General features: G+C 43.7%; 1 protein-coding gene across 1 annotated transcript in view; it reads left to right on the forward strand.

The window, feature by feature from the left end:
- The window catches only part of LOC144763228 (ADP-dependent glucokinase-like), a 157,223-nt gene extending 137,521 nt beyond the window's left edge, over window positions 1–19,702 (forward strand). The window contains exon 6 of the mRNA XM_078648624.1: window positions 14,768–19,702. Within this exon, the coding sequence (XP_078504750.1) occupies window positions 14,768–15,435 (668 nt within the window). The 3' untranslated portion in view covers window positions 15,436–19,702. The remainder of the gene's footprint in view (window positions 1–14,767) is intronic.
- The last annotated feature ends 1,800 nt before the right edge of the window (window positions 19,703–21,502 follow it).

Consider the following 21,502-nt stretch of genomic DNA (forward strand, 5'->3'; position numbering starts at 1 on the left):
ACAGAGGCTCGTGCATATACAATGCATATGTTGCAAAGACATTCATGCACAAAATGATTACAGTGCTATACCATAAAAATGTGTGCACCCAAACTGAGGGCCAAGAAAATGTAATTGTATTGCAGCAAACTTACTGTTATATACATGCGATTCTATAACTGTGCACCGATGTGATCGCACATACACAACAGCATAACACTCACATGCATACATTGCTACTGCTGCACAGGAAGGGCCAGCTACGTGACTGCAGTGCCTCTCTGGGTCACATCACGATTGCACTCCTGGATTCCCGGCTGCATACATAGAATCCACTTGCTGTAGAGAGAGGCTCGCAGTCATGACTCCATGGCTGCTGACTGAAAACTCAAGCAAAGAACCTTGCAATAAAATTAAATTACTACGAATGGCCTGGCGGGAGGGGTGGGTGGGGGGATGACACATTGAACAACTCGCAAGGGGGGAACCAACGAGGTATGAGCTGGGAAAAGTCTGCAAGACCACAGGCAGGTTAGAGACGGCCTGCAGAGGCAATTTAAAAAGACAAAAACAAAAAAGCTTTGAGGAGAGAAGGAGGCCTGCAGATGCAGTTGTATGGAGTGCATGTTCATAAATAAATAACATTGGCCGCGCAGCTGTGAAAGTAACACGGCCGTTAAAGTGATCGGGTGCTGGAAGGGTGCCAAATGAAAAAGACAGACACTGCGTGCACACTAAATTAAACAAAAGCAGAGATATTAAAGAAAACATAAAAACAGAGCAGACGTGCAAAAAAACAGAGAAGGGGACATATGAATATAAACACCAAACGGCAGAGAGGGGATTGAGAAAGGGGGGCAACAACACTGAGACAGCGATGCACGAGGATAAAAACAGATAAGTAGTATGCACAGTCAGTGAAACAAAAGCAGAGGCAGAAAACTGAAACCTGTTACACACTGCACGCAAAAGGAATGTGCTTAAAGTGCAGTCATAAACCATTGCAGAAATAAAAGCATTATCCGTGCGGCCGTGAAAGTGATCACGATTGCGGGCTGTAAGGGTGCCCGCGAGCGATGCACTTAATGAGCCATGACGAGAGAGGAAAGCCGGATGCGGCCTGTGCTCGTAACTGTGTACGTACCCACACGCTCTAGGCCACCCAAAAAGCTATGGTCGGCTTTTTCAAGCCCACTTACTAAAAGACTCGCTAGAGCAGTGCATGCACTGGCTCAAGTGATACCTAAAAAAGTGGAGGCTTCATGGCTTAGTTAAATTGAATAATGAGATATTGGAAAGGTTCTCTGAGATAGATTATCTGAGTCCCAGACTGATGTACTCCGGATCCTGTCTCTCTCCGATAACGAAATGTTATCCAGTATATGGGGTGTCTTTCATAGATTCACATGCCTGAATCATTCCCCGTCGTCGAGACGGGAGCCTCCGGTACATAAAAAAGTAATGTCCTATAGACATAGATAGAGAAAATAGGCCTAAGGGTCTCCCCTTAGTAGCCTTTCTTTGTCCTTATGCAAAAAGGACCAAACTCTCACAGTTAGCCAATCCGCTCCGACCTCCCTCTAGAACCTTCCTGGGAGGAGCCTCAGTCCCTCAGATTTTCTACCGCACGTTGTGCTAGGGAGTCTCCAGCCTGAGCTCTTCTCAGGATTCCTTAAAAATCATCTACTTTCCTTTGAAAGTGACTCTTCACTCTACAATCTTCAAGGATTACTTCAGTAACACTTTGAGGCAGTAAGTGTTTTCTTTCCACTGCTTTCTTCGATGTCTGAATCCCAGAAGAAAGCCCTTTTCAGGGCCTGCTCTTCATGTGGGAAGAAAAGGCTCCATGTGGATGATAAGCATACCTTATGCTTATATTGCCTTTATCCTGACCACGTCCCTGCAGACTGCAAAATATGTAGGTCTTTCCCTAAAAACACCGTGAGAGACAGGGAAGGTCGCCTTCTCATCTGGCTCGACAGGCTTAAGGACAGAGACACTCTGGAATCTTCCGAGGGTAGTGTCTCTAAGGTCTCAGAAGTCTCTCAAAAGAGGCCAAGGGTAACTTCCCCTGGCCCCTCAGACACTCCTCCTAGGAAGACAGCCAAGAAGTCTTCAGAGGCAAGATCTACGACATCTTCTGTGTCTGTTAAGGATAATCAGACTTTTAAGAAGCCTGCTCAGTCATCTAGCAGACCTGCCCAGAGGACTACCTCAGTAACTACCACTGTGTCAACGACGTCAGCGTTGTCTCCTTCACCGTCGACGATGACATCGTCATCGACAGGTAGACCTATTTCCTCTGTTTTACTGCTGAAATCGTCGTCGACAACAAAGACCCTGTCGACGTCGAAGACTACGCCGTCGACGAAAACTACGCCGTCGACGACGGCATCCTCTCTAACGAGCCTATTGTCGTCGACGACGACGTCGACGAAGAACCCACCGTCGACAGCCCCGACGACGAAGGCATCGACGAGGGCATCGACGGCGAAGACGTCGACGGCGAAAACGTCGACGAGTGCACCGACGACGTCGCGGTCGTCGTCGACGACCAAGTTGCCGTCTACGGAGATTCCGTCGACGAAGACCTTACCGTCGCCGAAGGACTCGTCGTCGACGAAGTTAAAGACGCCGTCGACGGAGGACTCGTCGTCGACGAAGTTAAAGACGCCGTCGACGGAGGACTCGTCGTCGACGAAGGCGCTTTCAGAAACATGGAAGAAATCCAAGCTCGTAGAGGTGTCATCCCTCACGCTACCACCGTCGACGACGCCGTCGGCGGCTTCCACCTCCAGTCCTGCGTTGGGCAAGACTACCAAACCGCATATTACACCGGAAACCACGTCTCCAAGCGAAGTGGAGATGCAGCCGCCTCACGAAATCTTCCAGAGTGAAGACTCAGAAGAGGATGACCACCTGGGCCCCGCTACTTCCATCTCGGACCTACATGTCAAATGCCAAAGCACTGACGAGGAGATAGAGGAAATCTCTTACCAGGAGCACTCCGTCCACACTAATGTCAGCACGGAGGTTACCCCCATGATATGCCTGCCAGCTGCTCTGGTGAACGACCTGAAATTCCTTGTACAGGATTACAAACAACGCTTCCCGGACGCTGACAGTAGAGATCAGTCGCCTATCGTTCATAAACCAGCGGCAGCCCCAAAACAGTCTCGACCTCTCCCTCAAGCCCACCATGAGAGGATCCAACCTCAGGAGGTAGTGTCATCAGACGAGGATGAGGAGGAGGAAGAATTGGAGGAAGGAGAGGTCCAGGAGGCCCACTCTACCCATGATGAGGAGGAGGAGTATGTGGCGTCTTCACCAGCTTCGCCCCAACCGCGCCAAGCGGACTCGCCGCCGGTAGACATCGGCGGCTTCCATAAAATCGTTGAACGAGCGGCAAAGAGATTCCATATGGCTATCGAATCCACAGAAACTGAATGCTTCCTGCACGATTTTAAGGAGCAGACTCAAAAGACGACTAAATCTATTCCAATAATAGAATTTCTGTGGGAACAAGGCAAGAAACTGATGCTGACGCCCGCTTCTGTGTCTGCGGTTGTTCCACGCCTGGACAAGAAATACAAAGCCCCACTGACGGCAGCGGCTTGCCTAAATGGGCACCCTAAACCTGATTCAGTGGTCACACAGGCGGCCCAGAAGCACTCCCGCAACCCTTCCTTCCCGCTGTCCGCTCCTCCGGACAAAGGAGGCAGGAAGCTGGACACAATCGGAAAACGGTTCACGACAACTTCGGCCATGACCGTCAAGGTGGCCAACTCCATTGCCCTGTTGGGGCGTTATAATCCCCATATTTGTCAGACCTGCCTGACACAGTCCAAGGTGAAGTCAAGGCTCCACTAGTGGAGGGTCAAACTTCAGCAGCCGAAATAATAGACTGTGCTATTGATGCTGCCATGACTGGCTTTCGTTAACTTGCTGGAGCTGCGGTCCTACGCCGTCAAGGATGGCTTAAGGCGACGTCGTTCCGCCAGGAGGTGCAATCCAAGGTCTTAGACATGCCCTTCGATGGCCAGCACCTTTTTGGGGACAAGATCGATGAGGCATTGCAAACCATAAAGAAGGACACGGATACGGCCAGGGCTCTGGGGACTTTACAGTCCCGGACCCAGTCCTTTCGAGGCAACAGATCCAGAGGGCAGTCCTCGTATCGAGGTTCCTATCAGAATAGGTCCTCGTACTCCTATACTAACAAAGGTCAATACCAACACAAGCAACCTCAAGGCCGTCAATCGTCCTACGGACGATCGAACTTCAGAGGCAAGAATGCGAAGAGGGGCACTGGCGGCCGCCAGTGATGGGCTACTCCAGCCAGTCCAGACACCCTATCCCTCCTTACAACTTGGAGGAAAATTGACCCATTTCCTCAACAATTGGCAACTCATAACCACGGACCGGTGGGTTCTCCAAATTATACGTTTTGGCCATTCCCTCGAATTCACCACCATCCCTCCCAGAACTCCTCCACGCAGACGGGCGCACAAAAACCTACGCCTGCTTCTCCAGGAAATTTCTGTAATGCTGAAGAAAGGAGCTATCGAGCGCGTTCCAGCACCCCTGAAGGGGAAGGGCTTTTACTCCCACTTCTTTCTTGTACGCCAGAAAGAGGACAAGTGGAGGCCCATTCTGGACCTCCGAGCGCTCAACGTCTTCCTACGGAGCCAATCGTTCAGGATGGTGACGATTCAAGAAATACTAGGCATTCTAGAAAAAGGAGATTTCATGACATCCTTGGATCTCCAGGATGCCTACTACCACATCCCCATCCTCAAGTGTCACAGAAAATTCCTGAGGTTCGAGGTTGCAGGGCAACATTATCAATTCAAGGTACTACCGTTCGGCCTCAAATCGGCGCCGCGGATTTTCACGAAGTGCCTTGCACCGGTGGCAGCTTTCCTGCGTCAAATGGGTCACCAGGTCTTCCCCTACCTAGACGACTGGCTGGTGAAAGCACCCTCGGCAAAAGACGCAGCCGAATCCTCCAGCGCCTGCACAAATCTTTTTCAGAGGCTGGGATTAACTCTCAATCTCAAGAAATCTTGTGTCATCCCTACGACAAAAATTACCTTCCTCGGAGCAACCTTGGACACAGAGTGCGCAAGAGCCTTCCCCTTGAAGGAAAGGACAGACAAGATATTGTCCCTGGCCACGGCTGTGGCGCACAGGACACAACTGAAGGTCCGGACCTATACATCCCTCCTGGGCATGATGTCCTCCTGTATACTCCTCGTCCCTCACTGCAGACTCAGGATGCGCCCATTGCAGGAGGTGCTCGCGAGCCAATGGACTCAAAGTACTGGCTCTTTCGAGGACACTGTATGGATAACACCCAAAATGACCAAGAGTCTAACCTGGTGGAGGCGTCGCAAAAATCTGACCGTAGGACTGTAATTTCTCCTTCCGGCAACACCTCTGGTGATCACCACGGACGCTTCCCTGGAGGGATGGGGCGCTGTCCTTCAGGACCTTCGGATCAGCGGCAAATGGGACACTCAGGAAAAACAGCTTCATATAAACCTTTTGGAGCTGAGAGCCGTGTATTTGGCACTACAGGCCTTTCTACCACGCATCCAGCACTCCCCAGTGCTCGTCAAAACGGACAACACCACGACGATGCACTATCTGAACAAACAGGGAGGAACGCGTTCGCTCTCTCTATCACGCGAATCGCAGAAGATCTGGAACTGGCTAGTGCTGCATGGAATCACACTCAAAGCCGACTATGTGCCAGGCAAGGACAATACCATCGCCGACGCCCTAAGCAGGCAAAGATCCCTCTCCCACGAGTGGGAACTGAGCGACAGCGCACTGACTCACATCTTCTCTCAATGGGGAGTCCCAGGAATCGACCTGTTTGCCACCAAGGGGAACGCCAAATGCCCAAGCTACGCAAGCTGGCATCCCCAACAGGGATCACTGGGGAATGCCTTTTCCATCGGTTGGTTCAGCGTGTTTGCGTACGCTTTTCCTCCGTTTCCCATGATCCCGAGGCTCCTCAGGAAGATGAAGGCGGAGCCCTGTACCCTAATCCTGATTACCCCGTCCTGGCCGAGACAACACTGGTTCTCGGATCTACTTCGGCTCTCTATCAAGACACCGATTCGTCTGCGACAACACCCGAACCTCCTGACGATGTCCAAGGGGCAGGTGCAACACCCGAACCTGCAATCGCTCAGGTTATCGGCCTGGCTCCTGAGCACAGAGAGTTCGGTGGCCTGAATATCCCGCAGGACTGCAGAGATATACTGGCAAAAGCGAGAGCAGACAGTATCAACAAAACCTACTCTCTCAAATGGAAAAGATTCTGCATTTGGTGTTCGGACCAGGGCCTGCAACCACTGTACGTCACACCTGAACAGCTATTGCCATACCTACTGCACTTGGCACAATCAGGACTGGCACATGCATCCATAAAAGTCCACCTGGCAGCTATATCGAGGTTCACCAGAACTTTCACGGGACCTTCCCTGTGGTCCAGTAGACTGGTCAAACAATTCCTGAAGGGGCTTTATAGATCCTTTCCGAGGCCTCGGAAAGTCCCCCCGACGTGGCATCTGAACCTAGTTCTCAACCAACTCATGAGGCATCCCTTTGAACCCATTCATCGGGCATCCATCAAATACATCTCATGGAAAACTGCGCTCTTGCTCGCTTTAACATCGGCCAGGAGAGTAAGCGAACTTCAAGCTCTGTCCATTCAGGATCCATACATGCAATTCAGACAGGACAGAGTGATGTTAAGACCGAACCCTAAGTTCATACCGAAAGTGCCTTCGGACTTTCATCTCAATGAACCAATAGTCCTTAGGTCTTTCTTTGCGAACCCTTCCACCGCAGCCGAAAGAGCACTCCATTCTTTAGATCTCAAGAGATGTCTAAAGTTCTATCTGGATAAAACCAAAGCCTTCAGAAAATCTTCACAACTATTCGTGGCATACAGCAATCCAAGAATGGGCCTGCCTCTCACGAAGCAAAGCATCTCGAGATGGATTTTCTCAGCGATTGCATTCTGTCATACCAAGGCCGGACGGCCTTTGACTGATCATGTCACTGCACATTCCACCAGGGCGATGTCCACCTCAGCAGCACTTTTCGCTGGAGTGCCGATCCTGGACATATGCAGAGCGGCGACCTGGAAGTCACCGCACACTTTCTCCAGACACTACTGCCTGGATATCGAACTTCAGAAGGATGCAGCAGTGGGCCAAGCGGTGCTACGCCATCTCTTTCAGTGAGGTGAGCCTTCCCTCATCCCGCCATCCAGGTATGCACATTCTCTGCTATTGTGATGCTCTGCTTATGCTGTCTTTTTACATGCTATAGGACAATGTGTGCATTGTCTAACATGCCTGCAGGACACCTTTCCATCACGAATGTGCATGTCTAATTGCTAGCTACTCTGATTCAGGCATGTGAATCTATGAAAGACACCCCTAATACTGGATAAGAACTGCGTTACTTACCTGTAACAGCAGTTATCCAGTATTGGTGTCTTTCATAGATTCACATGCAACCCTCCCGCCTCCCCTGGGAAGTCTCACATCCCTCTCTAACAATATTACGCCTAACTAGCTGAGTGCGTACGAAAATCTGAGGGACTGAGGCTCCTCCCAGGAAGGTTCTAGAGGGAGGTCGGAGCTGATTGGCTAACTGTGAGAGTTTGGTCCTTTTTGCATAAGGACAAAGAAAGGCTACTAAGGGGAGACCCTCAGGCCTATTTTCTCTATGTATGTCTATAGGACATTACTTTTTTATGTACCGGAGGCTCCCGTCTTGACGACGGGGAATGATTCAGGCATGTGAATCTATGAAAGACACCAATACTGGATAACTGCTGTTACAGGTAAGTAACGCAGTTCTTCTTATGCTATCAGCCACTGAGCAAGGGCCATTATTAAAATGGCAAAAAAACTGGTTCCCAGGTAATCCTGTGGTTGACATGTATAAAATGCTTGTAAGGGGAGTAGCCCTGTATAGGTCAGAACTCTGGGGACAGTGCAATCTGAGTCTCTTGGGTGTAAGGAGAATAACTTCCTTAGAGCTATTAGAGAGGTGTGGAAGGGGACCCTCCTGTTTCCTCTAGCTCTCAACCTTAGAATCTGTTCTATCACTGAGCTTGCAGCTTATAGACCACTGTTATATTGGGTCGTTAGAGAACTGCAAAGCTATAGGTCTGGTCTAAGTGATGTCATGCACTGCAAAACAGGAATTCGATTGCTTAAATAATCTGAGAAGTTCATGCACTGAGATGGGATTACCAGGGGTCTAGGACAACCCAGCGTCTATCCTGACAAAATGCTGCTTCAGTGGTCAAACAAAGAAACTGGGAGAAGGCATGTTCTTGGTTTGAACAGGCCAGTGGTAGAGTAACATTGGCTAGATGTTTTTTAATATATAAAGCAATACCCAAGGCCGATGAAATCTTGAATTATATTAGACCAATACTCGGCCGTACCCTGTTCCTGCAGTTTAGGTACGGTATCCTCCCTACTGCTGCCTTCACTGCATGTTGAGCTTCTGTGATAGATGGTACCACAAGCTGCAAAGTTTGTACTAGCTCTGATGAAACAGAAGAACACTTACTCTTAATTTGCCCTAAATATGCTTTGCCTAGAGGTAGGTGGGTCACTCCTTTATGCAGAATTTTGACAATTTTAGATCGAGTCAACACCCTTAGCATATGCAAGAGTGCACCCACCCCAGTGGTAGTGGTCTCTCTTTCCAAAATTTCTCCTTGCAGTCTGGGCAATTAGGCAAAAAGAACTAGTGAAACATTAATAGTTCTGGCCAAGAGGTTTCGAGTGCTAAGGCAGAATGTCTATTTTTTTTTAGCCTTTTAAGTATCCCATTTCATGAATGCTGTTAACCCAGAGCTTCATTTATCATTGTTAGTTTTTAATATTTTTAACAAATGTATTTATATGTTGAAGTGATGGGTGTTGTTTTTATGTGTTGACTGGCAATGAAAAAATGTGTTTCGATTTATGAATAAACTTTGAAAGCCCTCAACTTCTACTCTTAGCCGCTGGATTAAAGAGACAATTCTGTTGACTTATGAATCTCCGGACCGGGTGGTGGAGAATTTGGTTCAGGGACAATCTACTAGATCTGTCTCTGCCTCTTGAGCTGCTTTTAAGGGGGCATCCATGGAGGATATCTGCAAGGCAGCCACATGATCTACTCCTCATACCTTTATGGAACATTACAGGCTGGAGGTTGGTGGGAGTGCGTCTGTGTCTTTTGCTTATTCTGTACGACGTTCTAGTATGTGTTGATGACCATGTATGTGTGTTGTAATTTCAACCATTGGTTTGTTTCTTTGCATATTTTTATGAAGGTGATTCTACCTTTGATATCAGCTCATGGTGTAATTATTGTGGCAAGGAAGACGGACAAGGAGATAATGCCCTAGTTACTTAGAGGTGATCTTGACTACTGTGAGTCTTGGTCTTCCTCGCCACAGTATAGTTTTCCATCCTTCCCTATTATGTTTGGCTTCATTTCTGTTGTTTGCTGTTGGCTACAGGAGGAATGCTGCTTGTACTTCTTTTTATGAGATGGGTTGGGAAGATGTAGTCAGCCATATTGGAGGGATGAGATGGGAGACTAGTGTGCTAACTTTTAACTTGGAAGTTTCTATAGGGAGACTAAAGCTCAAGGTGTAATTACTGTGGCAAGGAAGACCACGACTCAAAGTATTGAAGATAACTGGTAAGTAACAGGCATTTGCCCACTCATAAGTATCCGTCCTTCCTCCTTGTATCATATAGTTTTGTACCATTACCTATCCATTTGCCCATCCATCTACAGTTGTATGCACCTACAGCCACCCGTCTACTTATCCATCGACGAACGTAGGTCCTGATTTAGATCTCGGTGGGCAGGTTACTCCATCACAACGGCGACTGATATCCTGTCCAACGAAATATAAATCCCACAGGATATAATGGGATTTATATTTCGACAGACGGGATATCGGTCATCATTGCGACAGAGTAACCCTGCCACCGATATATACATCAGGCCCATAGTCATCCATACAGGTACCTGTCCTCGTGTCCCTGTGTGTCTGCTGATTGTGTGCGTGTATCATTTTTTTGTGCGTCTGCGTTTTTGTTTGTCTGTGCACATGCGGTGCTTACATGCCTGTAAACATTTTGTGTCCCCAACTATGTGGAATGAGTCCAATAGTGCTGCTACATGGTTCCCTTAACAAGTCTATGCTTTACAAGATATTGAAATAAATCACTAAAGAAAATAGAATAAAAACACATAAGTATAATAAGTCATACCCCGGCCGTTGCTAATCGTTGTTTTTCTAGACTATAACCTATTTTTTTTTAGCAGTTTCTCGCTCATTTTTCATACATGACACAATAATTTACTTACATGCAGAAAGTGGTTACTGAGCATCACCTTGTGTAGGTACTTTAGGTGAACATTTATTGGCCTCCCATGTCCACCAATATGATTGTGCCACAAGGTAATCTTGCCTCAGAGGCACGTTCTAGGAGAAGAAAAGATGAACCGTGAAGGCTTACTGTAATAACAGAGGTTATAAACTAATGTACAGCATAGTGCAATAAATAACCTTTCCGATTCCAAACTATACCTTCAAAGACGATCAGAGTTTCATTAACGGGTTCCAAAGTTACTTATTGTTATTAATCAGCAAAGAGCTAGATTTGTAAATAAAATTGAATATTATGGCTATTGTTATACCTAACTGGGAGAATTCATGTTTCTCTAAAGTCTTCAGGACTTTCGAATTTACTCTATTTAATCTATGTAGTTGACAGGAGTCATCGTCTGGTTGTATTGGGCTACTGACGATTTGCTAGTCGGGTCCAGGCTGTTAAAGGAGCGCAATAAAGGGTTTCATTCTTAGTTTCTGTCCTGCTTTCATTTTTGCACCTATTGTTGCCTTAACGTTGCAAAAAATATATATAAACAATGCAATAAGGTTCTTTTAGAATCACTCTTAATTATAAAAAAAAATAGAACTGCTTTTTCAAACATGATTGTATTTATTGTCTGCAAACCTGTTTTTCTTAACATTGGCTTACAAATCGTGTGTGTTATATGAAGAATAATTGATGATAGGCTTGTAACCCTAATGCTGCACAAATCGGAAGGTTTTACGTAGCAATGGTTTTCTTTAAGCTGGGCACAGGCTTTGTCTGCTGCCCTATGATCAGGTCTTGCACCTAACCCACAGGACAGCCCACCTCCACCATACCTGGCCTTTTGCTGTGTATACTAAGGGTTGGCCACAAGTCTATGCCCTGTGGCCTGCCAAAGTATCACTCCCATGTTTGCATGAACTGCACTGGAGGGTAATGGAATGGGCATTTTTGATTGAACCTATAAAACAGCTGAGATCTTCTTGACATTCCTTAAAAATCAGTATAGCTCAAAACCTGGAGTGTCTATCCACTAATAAGGCTGGGTTTTCACGATAAGCAGGTGGGATTTCTTATTAGGAGAATTAAAAAAGGCTGGACATGTCTGCTTCTTCAAGATTTAAAACCTGTTCTGGAGCATTAACGTGGTGCATAGAATGTTGCATCATGTACAGAGATCAAGTGTGTGCAGTGTTTAACTACGTGGCCAATTTGTCAATTTCTGGAGGGAGGGCAACCAACATTACATTTTAATTTGGACCACTCCAAAGAAATACACATAAATCCAGCTGTCCCTACCTGTTATGTGGTTACTGTAGTCAACAAAATATAAATTCTTTGTTCTCAAGCACACACTAAAATAATTGTGCATTAACGTTTTTAAGCAGTTGCATTAAAATAAAACAGTTTCTAAATTCTTGTTGTTCTTATATTCTTTTTAATTTGTTCTTTGAATTCTGGTCAAAATCCTAAAGCCAACACCTGTTTTGTCGTATTCGAACAATACCAGTAACTTCCTCAGGGCTAAAAGACTTAGAAATGTATAACACTATAATATATGTGGAAATACTGACAAGACGGTATCACTTCAAACCCACACAGCGTGACATTGGTGCCGATTTCAAACATATTTGAAAAGTCTTGTGACATTTTGGTGGCAAAACATGCCCATACAGAGTGACTCCAGTGCCTGTTTCAGGTGTACTTGTTACGTTTGTGATAACTTGGTGGCAAAAACATGCAAACTCATTGTTAATTCATTTGAATTGTTTAATCGCATCAATACAAGGTGCTAATATTTCATTATTTATAGTCTCAACTTTTAAAGCTTTCTATTATTTTGGCTCTTAAGCATTGTAAAATTGTCTCTTGTCCCAACTTATAGGTATTTCCTATCTTAGTTGCTCATTTTTAGTTCCAGAGTAATAAATACGAAGCAAGCACACCAACCATACAAGTCCATTAGTATCTCCCATGTCTGCGTTGCACCCTTATGTGGTGATTTCAACCTTATAATATCCTTGCGAGTTTTAAAAGAAAATTAATTTGTACCTGTTATTCTGGATAAGTTTTCATTTATCTGAAAATGTATTGGGAGTAAGAAAGGTTCTGTAAGCTATTATGTACAATATGCATATAAGACTTTACTTTTAACCATTGGGTTCAGAAGTAACATTGTTTTGTAACCCTACATTTGAGCCGGTTCTAATTCCGTCCCGGTTTCCCCTCCCCCATTTGCTTGTAATCCGGGTAAGCTTTCCCGTTTTGTATCTCAAGTGTTCCCGTATCTGTTGTGGTTTATTCTGTTGCTATAAGCTCTGTGTATCAAATTGATACAAAAGTCTTTAATATCCGAATTTTAGATAACGAATATAAGACTTTGGAAACTGTTATTTGAATGCAACTGCTTGAATACATGGTTCTTTAAATGTGCATGCCGACTTGCTGTTACTCGCAGTATCTTATGTTTTTGTTCTTTCAAAGAACAAAAGCATCAGAACGAAAATATTTTGAAGGGTATACAAGTGGGGGATAAAAACAATGTCCACATTCACCCACAACGATTTTAACCGGTTTGGGTCTGCATTTGTGGCAGTATTAAGGACTATAAAAGTGTGAAAAAAATGACATTCAAAGGGGTACTAAATGTAAAAAAAGGTCAGTCTAACAAGTATTAGAACATTGGAATGTGAAGCACTCCATTGAATACAATTGGCTTCTACGGGCTGGTAGACGCTTGCAAAGCAACATTCCAATGTTGTTTTTGTTCACAGCTGCTGCTGTGAACAAAGGCCTGTTGGAGCCAGAGGGGATTTAAACCCCTTCGGGCTCAAACGCATTTGTTTTTAGTAATTAGAAAATTCTGCCCTCTAGGTGCGGAATCTTCTAATAGCCTTCAAACCCTCCTAGCGGGCTCTACCAGCCATTAAAGGGCCGCTCCCTTATTAAATATTTACAACAAGGGGTGGTGAGGGACAGAGTCTCTGAATTAAGCAGAATACTCTCACCCAGTCAAAAGATCAGGGCTAGATCCAACACCGTTTTTTAGCTCATTGCACCATCCCAGTTTCTGAACCTGGCTGTATGCAAATTAGTCTGTTCCTGTCCCAGTGCATGATGGGAACAGGGAAAACCAAACTACAAAAGCCAATTCTTACACTGGGAAGGAAACAAGCTTCCGGGGACCGGTTTCTGGCATTACAGCCGTCTTCGGCCCGGCTTGCTTGAATCCTGATGGTGCAATGAGCAAGGGACTCATGTCTGAGTATACCCTTCCACGCTTAGGGTGGACTTGCTGTTACTCGCAGTATCTTATGTTTTTGTTCTTTCAAAGAACAAAAGCATCAGAACGAAAATATTTTGAAGGGTATACAAGTGGGGGATAAAAACAATGTCCACATTCACCCACAACGATTTTAACCGGTTTGGGTCTGCATTTGTGGCAGTATTAAGGACTATAAAAGTGTGAAAAAAATGACATTCAAAGGGGTACTAAATGTAAAAAAAGGTCAGTCTAACAAGTATTAGAACATTGGAATGTGAAGCACTCCATTGAATACAATTGGCTTCTACGGGCTGGTAGACGCTTGCAAAGCAACATTCCAATGTTGTTTTTGTTCACAGCTGCTGCTGTGAACAAAGGCCTGTTGGAGCCCGAGGGGATTTAAACCCCTTCGGGCTCCAAAACGCATTTGTTTTTAGTAATTAGAAAATTCTGCCCTCTAGGTGCGGAATCTTCTAATAGCCTTCAAACCATCCTAGCGGGCTCTACCAGCCATTAAAGGGCCGCTCCCTTATTAAAGGCCTGAGCCTTCAGCTTGAGCCTTTAACACCAGAGCAGGCCTTTAATAGCTATAGCAAGGCATATATTTTTCTAGGTGGAAATTTAGAGGGATTCTGACATTTGGTGTCCTACCCCTGTATTGAAGATTGTGCTTATTGTCCTCTGTGGAAAAGCAGTGCAGTTCCTAGTGAGACGCTCCCAATGTGCAAGATTTTCCTTCCGAACAAACTTCAAATGTGTCAATATCTATTTAGAAAATGTAATTTGTATAGTTTGTTTGCGTTGCACATTTTATGGCAACACTTTCAGACTTAAAGGAGGGTACGGTTGCAACTGGTATTTAAGTAAAATTCATGACAACTGATAGTAAGCTATGGTGAGGAGGCACGTGGTCGTTAGGTACAACGAAATATGAAGAATGAGAAATAACAAGGCATGCCATGTTAATATCAAAGGTGCGGGTAATGATTAAAAAATGTTCTTCTCTGAATCTTTGAAGAGTTTTAGAATTGTGCCTTGAGTAATAAAGCACACTTAGATATTGATTCTATAATGAAATGTTTTTTTATTGTAGGTCAACGAGTTGCTAGATTGAAGGCGCTGCAAGACCTGTTGATATCCACTGACCAAAGCACAGGAACCCATTTCGAAATGGCGTCCTTTGTGGAAGAGAGCCTCATGAAAGATCTTCTACAGTATGTCATCCCTTACGCTGATTCATTGGGAATGAATGAGCAAGAGCTGCCAAACTTGTTGAGTTTGATGAAGGGGGGAAATATTACAGTCCTCTCCGATCCGTATCCAAGAGTAGCCTCCATTCTTGATCAGATGCGTGAACTCTACCGGCTTGTGAACTCCCAAGATTTGAAGAAAGGTTATCGCAAACTCACTCGATTGCACATTCACACTCTTGCCTTCCAAGCAATTGCTGTCTCCAAAGGATCTATGTGGAAGAACACCATGTCTGCCACTGCCAAGGCTTCCTTGACTGCCAACCGACATGTCTGTGGTTCAGCACAGATAGACACCACCAAAGCCAGGCTGATTCTGGATGACTCTTTTTCAGTCAGCCGAGAAATGGGCAGTACCAGGATTCCTGTTAAGGAGACCCGTCCGGTTTCCTGTTGGGAAGAAAGTGACTTTGAGATATGCATTGCTCCCGTGTTAGTGTGCACGCAGGTCTACCAAACAGCAGGAGGAGGAGACAATGTCTCTGCAGCAGGCTTAGTCCTACAAATTTAAGTTGCATTTTGCAGATTGGAAACCAAAGATTTGAATTTCTGAATGAAGGTTTTTTTTTAATTTAAATTTCTAAATATCCTTTCACTTATCATTTCAGACCAGTAATCCAAAAAAGCATAATCAAAAGCAGTCCATACAGAACAGCACCTGAAATAAAATCGCTACATATTTCTAGGAGAAGGTTACAGGCCTGAGGATTACACTCCATGTTAAACTTCATTACGCTAAGCTATTCCGATATATCTAGACCCAAGATGGCTGCTGTTGGTCCATGGTCTTTTGAAAACAGTCTCTGTATTATATTGACAAATCTCAAACATGAGTACCACAAACCCTGCCTGTTGATGTTCAATACAATTTTATAGCTACTTGGAAGATTTGAAAAATACAAAGCGCACAATACTGCTTTCCATTAAAACCGTCATTTTTAGAGTACCACTGAATATAGAAACCAATTTTCTGGGACCAAAATAAAAGGATTGCTAAGTTTACATTTGCCTACTCCTGCGTATAATCGCTGCTTTACCGCAGTTTTTTGACAGGGCTACAAACAATTCTTGTTTTTCTAGTTTGCAGTCCTGCAAACGGGTAGCCCCTCATTCCGAAAAACTTTGTGACCATTTGCAATCAGTAACTTTTTGTAATCCTCTTACACAAAAAATATGCTGAGCTCAAATGTGAATAATGCATCCTTACCCTCCACCAGGACGACTAACTTGACTTTACCATAGCCACAGTAGTGGTAGGGAGGATACATCACTTTTTTATGTAAAATACATGATTATTGATTCATCTCTTAAGATTATTTTTTGTGTCCCTGCCGAATATGTGAAACCTTAGAGCATATGCTTTTGTTTTTAAAGGGGAGGGTGGTAAGAAATTGTGTAAACGAGCATTTGTGTCATTTTCTGAGCCATGTTTTATTTCACTGTGAAAAAGGAATGTATACAAATGGAATTTTTGAAAAGATTTAAGAAGATAAATCAGTGTTCCCTTTTTAGTCAAGTAAAAGGCAGGTGAAAATATTTTGTGTGACATTATGTCCGGGGGCCATGTTACTGTCTGATAGTCTTTTGTTGCATTCAAAATCAGGTTCAATCGATTTAATAACCTACGTTTTACAAGGATGCAAGGTATAATTATTAATATTTTCCATTGCTACTCACATCTTTTCCTCTAAGCATAAGCCTGTCACCCTAAGGTTCTCCTGTCGATGAATTCCTCATGTTTTGTCTCATCGCATTCCTAGTGCATTATCAATTTAAGGATGTTCCCTCTTTTTCTCTTAATTCATCCATTAACTATCCCAATATGTTTCTACTCGCCAGTCAATAATGTGTGTAAAAAAAAAAAAGTGTAGGGTGCCCGATTTATCTCTTAGGACCTCACTGCCGAAAGCCGGATCTGCTGAACATCAAGTCTATTTAGTCTTGATTCCACTCCCGCCTCTTTCTTCCACCAGCCTGCACTGCCTGTATTTTTAGATCCTGTTTGCATGTTCTTTTTCATTTCTATTTGTCACTGCATTCCTATCTTTATCTTTTCTGTTTTCTTCCTTTTCTCCTTTCTGGATCTTCCTCAGGGCGATAGGATGATGATGTAAAATAAGTCCTGGTCCCCCAGGCTTGTTTCATTCCTTACAAAAACTAACAGGACATTAAGGGGTCTATTACGATGGCGGGTGGACTTTGTTCGCCCGCCGTCGCCCCGGGAAATGGGACCGCCCACCATGTGCGCGGTGGTCCCGCAAGCGCAATTAGGATGTGCCTGCCACACTGGCGGGTGCATCCTGCATTTTTTGTATTGCGGCGGGTAGTGATGTCAGCAGCACCCGCCGCAATGCAAAAAAGGCATGTACCATAGGTACCCCTCATGTGCCCCCCCACCCCCGAACATCCTGGGTGCCCGCAAATGGCCCCCAACTGTGGAATCCGCATGCCTTTCCGTGGCAGCAAGGCCGCCACGGAAAGGCTGCTTCCTGCTCCAATTGTAATATGGATGGTGGTGTCTAGCAGACACCGCCACCATATTCAACCCTTTTCCGCCCGATCGACTCGTCGACTGGGCAGAAAAGCGGTCTTCCCATCCGCCGCGGTACTCCCCGCCATCATAATATGGCGGGGGGAAATGGGAGGCGGGTAGGGGATGATGGGCAGATCGCCACTGCCATGTGGGCATGGCGATCAACACGACATCGTAAGTGACTCCCTAGTGCCTTATTTATATGCATACCATGAAGCATACAGTCTTATATTTTATCGCAAATTTATTTTACGCATTTGTTGATATCCGCATTCCTACAAATTTGTACTTTTTGAGGATTTATCATACATAGCAAGGGATCAACCAGTTATTAGATAATGGGGACTGTTGCCGAGATTTACAATGGAGAGAGGACCATGTTCTATGTAAACTTTTAGAAATCTGAATTGATAACAAAAGAAAACAATGGTTTATTTTTTGTTCTCATGAAAATTATGACCAGAAAGAGGTCATTGTTAAAATAAAAAATGTTTAAAAAGGCATAAAATCTGAAACTGGCTGTCCACTCGTATTTATCAAGTGCAGGGGATGTAAATAGTGTTTTGGAACCAATTGTCACACCCTGGAAAGCATGATCATAGAATGCATTGCAAAAGTAAATGTTTTACTCTCAAACAATTCCTTCTGGTTTGGTGTTGGAATTTGCACGAGAGCACAAAGTTTTTCTTCCACAATTAGCAAACTTTTCTTTCAAACTTTGCAAGCTACTCTATCTTTTTTAAATTTGTTAAGTTTAGGATAGTTCTTTTGTAAAATACAAAAAGATTTTGTGAGAGATGTGTAAAGTTTCAAAGCTTTGCAAGCTAAATTTTAACTTTGCCCACCGCTAGTCAACTGTGCGTGACTTGCTTTACAGTGGGTGATGTCTGCTTCAAACCACGTATTATGCAGTGCGACAATAACACTTTAAATCAAGGGACTCCAACCTTTTCTGTAATAAGCGGTACTTGGGTTCAATAAAAATCATCATGAGCTACTATTGACATTAGTGTTTGTAATAATGACCATAACAGACAAGTTTACATTAGTTGCTGCTATATATAAGATTACTATCAGTGATCACCTCATTCACCAGGTATGGTTACCAGCTGTAATGTAAAACAGCTGTTGACAATGTGGAATGTCTATACACAATACATAACATATAGCTGCAATGAATAACACAATTAATAGCTTTAAGTATATTTTGGAAATTCAACCATTTTTCACCAAACATCAGTTTGAGTTCTGAAAATATATGCATTTACATCTCAAACACTTTTAAAGTTTGGCATGCGTAAATTAATGCAACCAAGCAAACACTTCTAATAGGTTTCAATAAGGCTGCAAATAAGGACAACTGCTTAAAGGTAGCTTGAGCGCTGCCAATAAATCCCGAGCTACTCGTTGAAGTGTGTTGAACTGTTAATATATGCAAATCCGTTGCCCCGCTAGAATATTACTTGTTGCAGCACAGACTATATAGTACAAGAAAGTGGAATGAAGCATTTATTAATACTTTTTTTTTGTTGATTTACCACCAATCCTCAGGGAAAACAAAGCATTCCTGCTAGTAATCCCTTGCACTTGTATTTTGCCTTGTAATCTGAGAGTAGAATTGCATGGGACTCACTCGCTCCCTTAGTGCCCCACCTCTCCCTTCTCCTCCCCTAAAACATATGGAGGAAATCACTAACTCAACCAATGAGTGCTAATTTGCTTTTAATTATCATCCAGTCTTTCTGTACACCCAAGATGTGGACTGCTTTTGTAAACCACAACAAAATAATTAATTGTTCTGTGATTGAATCCAATATGGATCTTAAAGTATATAAAAAGCTCTTGAGGTTTTGTTTTATTTTGCATAAAGTGATAACCTCATGGAAACTATTAACTATGCACAGGCGGTTTAGGTGATTTTTAAATTTCTTCGTATATAGGTGTTTCGACTTTTTCTTATAAGTGTAGATGAGAGTTGCGCTCAGGCTATTCCTTACCGAATTACTGCTGAATAATTTGTGAAACTGTCTTTAAAAAATGACCCACAACTAATGTTTTTCTAAAACTCTGTTTTCTCATCAGCATCCTCCTAGAGATGCACAGAAGCAAACCCTCATGTGCAGTTACTATAAAAAAAAATCTTTGTGTCTGTTGCTTGAAATCCAAATATGTGAAGTGGGCAATGTGGGGAATGTAATGAAATAATATCCAGGGAAAGCACAATAAACTTCTATGTATGCCTTCAGTGTAGTCTATGATTATTTCTTAGCTATAGGACCCATTTGTTATATTGTTATTTTACAGAACATACTTGGGGTAACTGTTGATACAGCTTTCACTAGGTCACCAGCAGTTTATCAGATTGGAACATCAGAATACCGTTAATTTAATTGAAATCTTGGGACTTCTTTCTTTTTTTTTTCCTTTACTAATTTAGATTTGTAAATCGTACACTGCAGGCCAGATGGTATTTAGTCTTTAAGAAAAGTGCATTAGCTAACATTAGGTATTGCGTAATTTTAAGCAGAACAGTTGTCTCTCTCAGCTTCCAGAACTTGTGCCTGCTCTAAAGTCGTAGGTTGTTCCTATGTTATGCATTTAGTTTGGGGAATACTGGTGGTAACTAGAACACCGTTATATTCTCAATTTGCAGATTTTCAGAATCAAGTGTTTTGGTTTGTTGTCAAGATTTAAAACTACCCCCTTGCCTTCACAGTGAGCCATTGTATGGACCTCCCTCTTGTGAAGATTAAATTATCTGTGTTTCATGGTACCTACCAAATGAGGTGTTCCCATAATCCAGCTTTGAAGTAATGTGTTGTCCCAACACTAATTTGTGGGTGTCTAAAGGAGTGAAATATAATGTTACGAAGCCGGCACATCTTAAATCTACAGTCCATAGTCTCACTTGTTACAAGATGTAAGGCTTGTATGTCTGTCCTTTGTAACACCAAGAGTCCTTACGTGGCCTCTGAATAATGAAGGGGCCCCAAAAAAGGATTTGAATCCAACGAGGGTACAGTGATGAAGCAGCATGGATCTATCTACGGCCCAGTATTTGAACTTGTTGAGCTTCAGCTCATTAGTTCCAAACCTAGCAGCAATCTTTTTTAGGCTTAGTCAGGACCCCTCTGCTGGGCAATTCACCCACACATAGATTATGTGCCATATGCCTCTGAGTCGCATGGCTGGTATTCCTATTGGAACATTTGGTGGTGGGGGTCTAAGGCTTATATATCAATTGACAAAGGGCACAACACTAACCCTTGAGCTACATCACAGTTTAAAGCTCAAGGCTCAGAAATGAACACTCATCTGGCTACATTGTGGTATATATGCGCATTTGTAGTATTCACTCCACAGCTCTGACTACTAACTGCAATTATCTCAAAAGCACAGGATGGTTAACATGTTAAATTTGCAGATAAGTAACCTCCTGAGAATGGATCTCTATGACCAGAAACGGAACGAACGTACATTAACTTAGGCAATCTTTCTGCAGCATATGGAGAATTGACTAGACTGTTGAGGATCAAGAATCTCAAACTGTTTCAAACTCGAATTATTGATTCACATTTGTATGATTTGTTAAGGAATTTGTTAAGGAATTTGTAGTATCTTGGTATTCCCTATGCTACCATTCTCTCCCTCCATTGGAATGTTCATATGATGCACCTTTCAGAATGTTGGTGTCCTGCCTGTGAGATTACAGTTGGCTGAGTACCTTCCTGGTGGGGTCTCTCTATACAACTTGGAATAAAGCATCACTAAATACTACTCAACGGGAGGACTTCACAACATTACATTCATGGCGACGATCTTATGAAAGAACCTACGTTTGTCAAGTCAAGAAGTACTTCAAACTACAAGATATTAACAAAGAAATCTACAAAGTATGAAAGGACCTCCTGCAACAAGAAAAGCTACCCCAACTGCCAGCATGACCCCACCAGTGATCTACAACCGGTCGCCCACAACAGTCTGGCAGTCGTCCTGTGTAACAGTGATTATCCAGTATTAGGGTATCTTTCATAGATTCACATGC

This window comes from Lissotriton helveticus, chromosome 6, assembly GCF_964261635.1.
Source record: "Lissotriton helveticus chromosome 6, aLisHel1.1, whole genome shotgun sequence".
Classification (NCBI taxonomy): domain Eukaryota; kingdom Metazoa; phylum Chordata; class Amphibia; order Caudata; family Salamandridae; genus Lissotriton; species Lissotriton helveticus.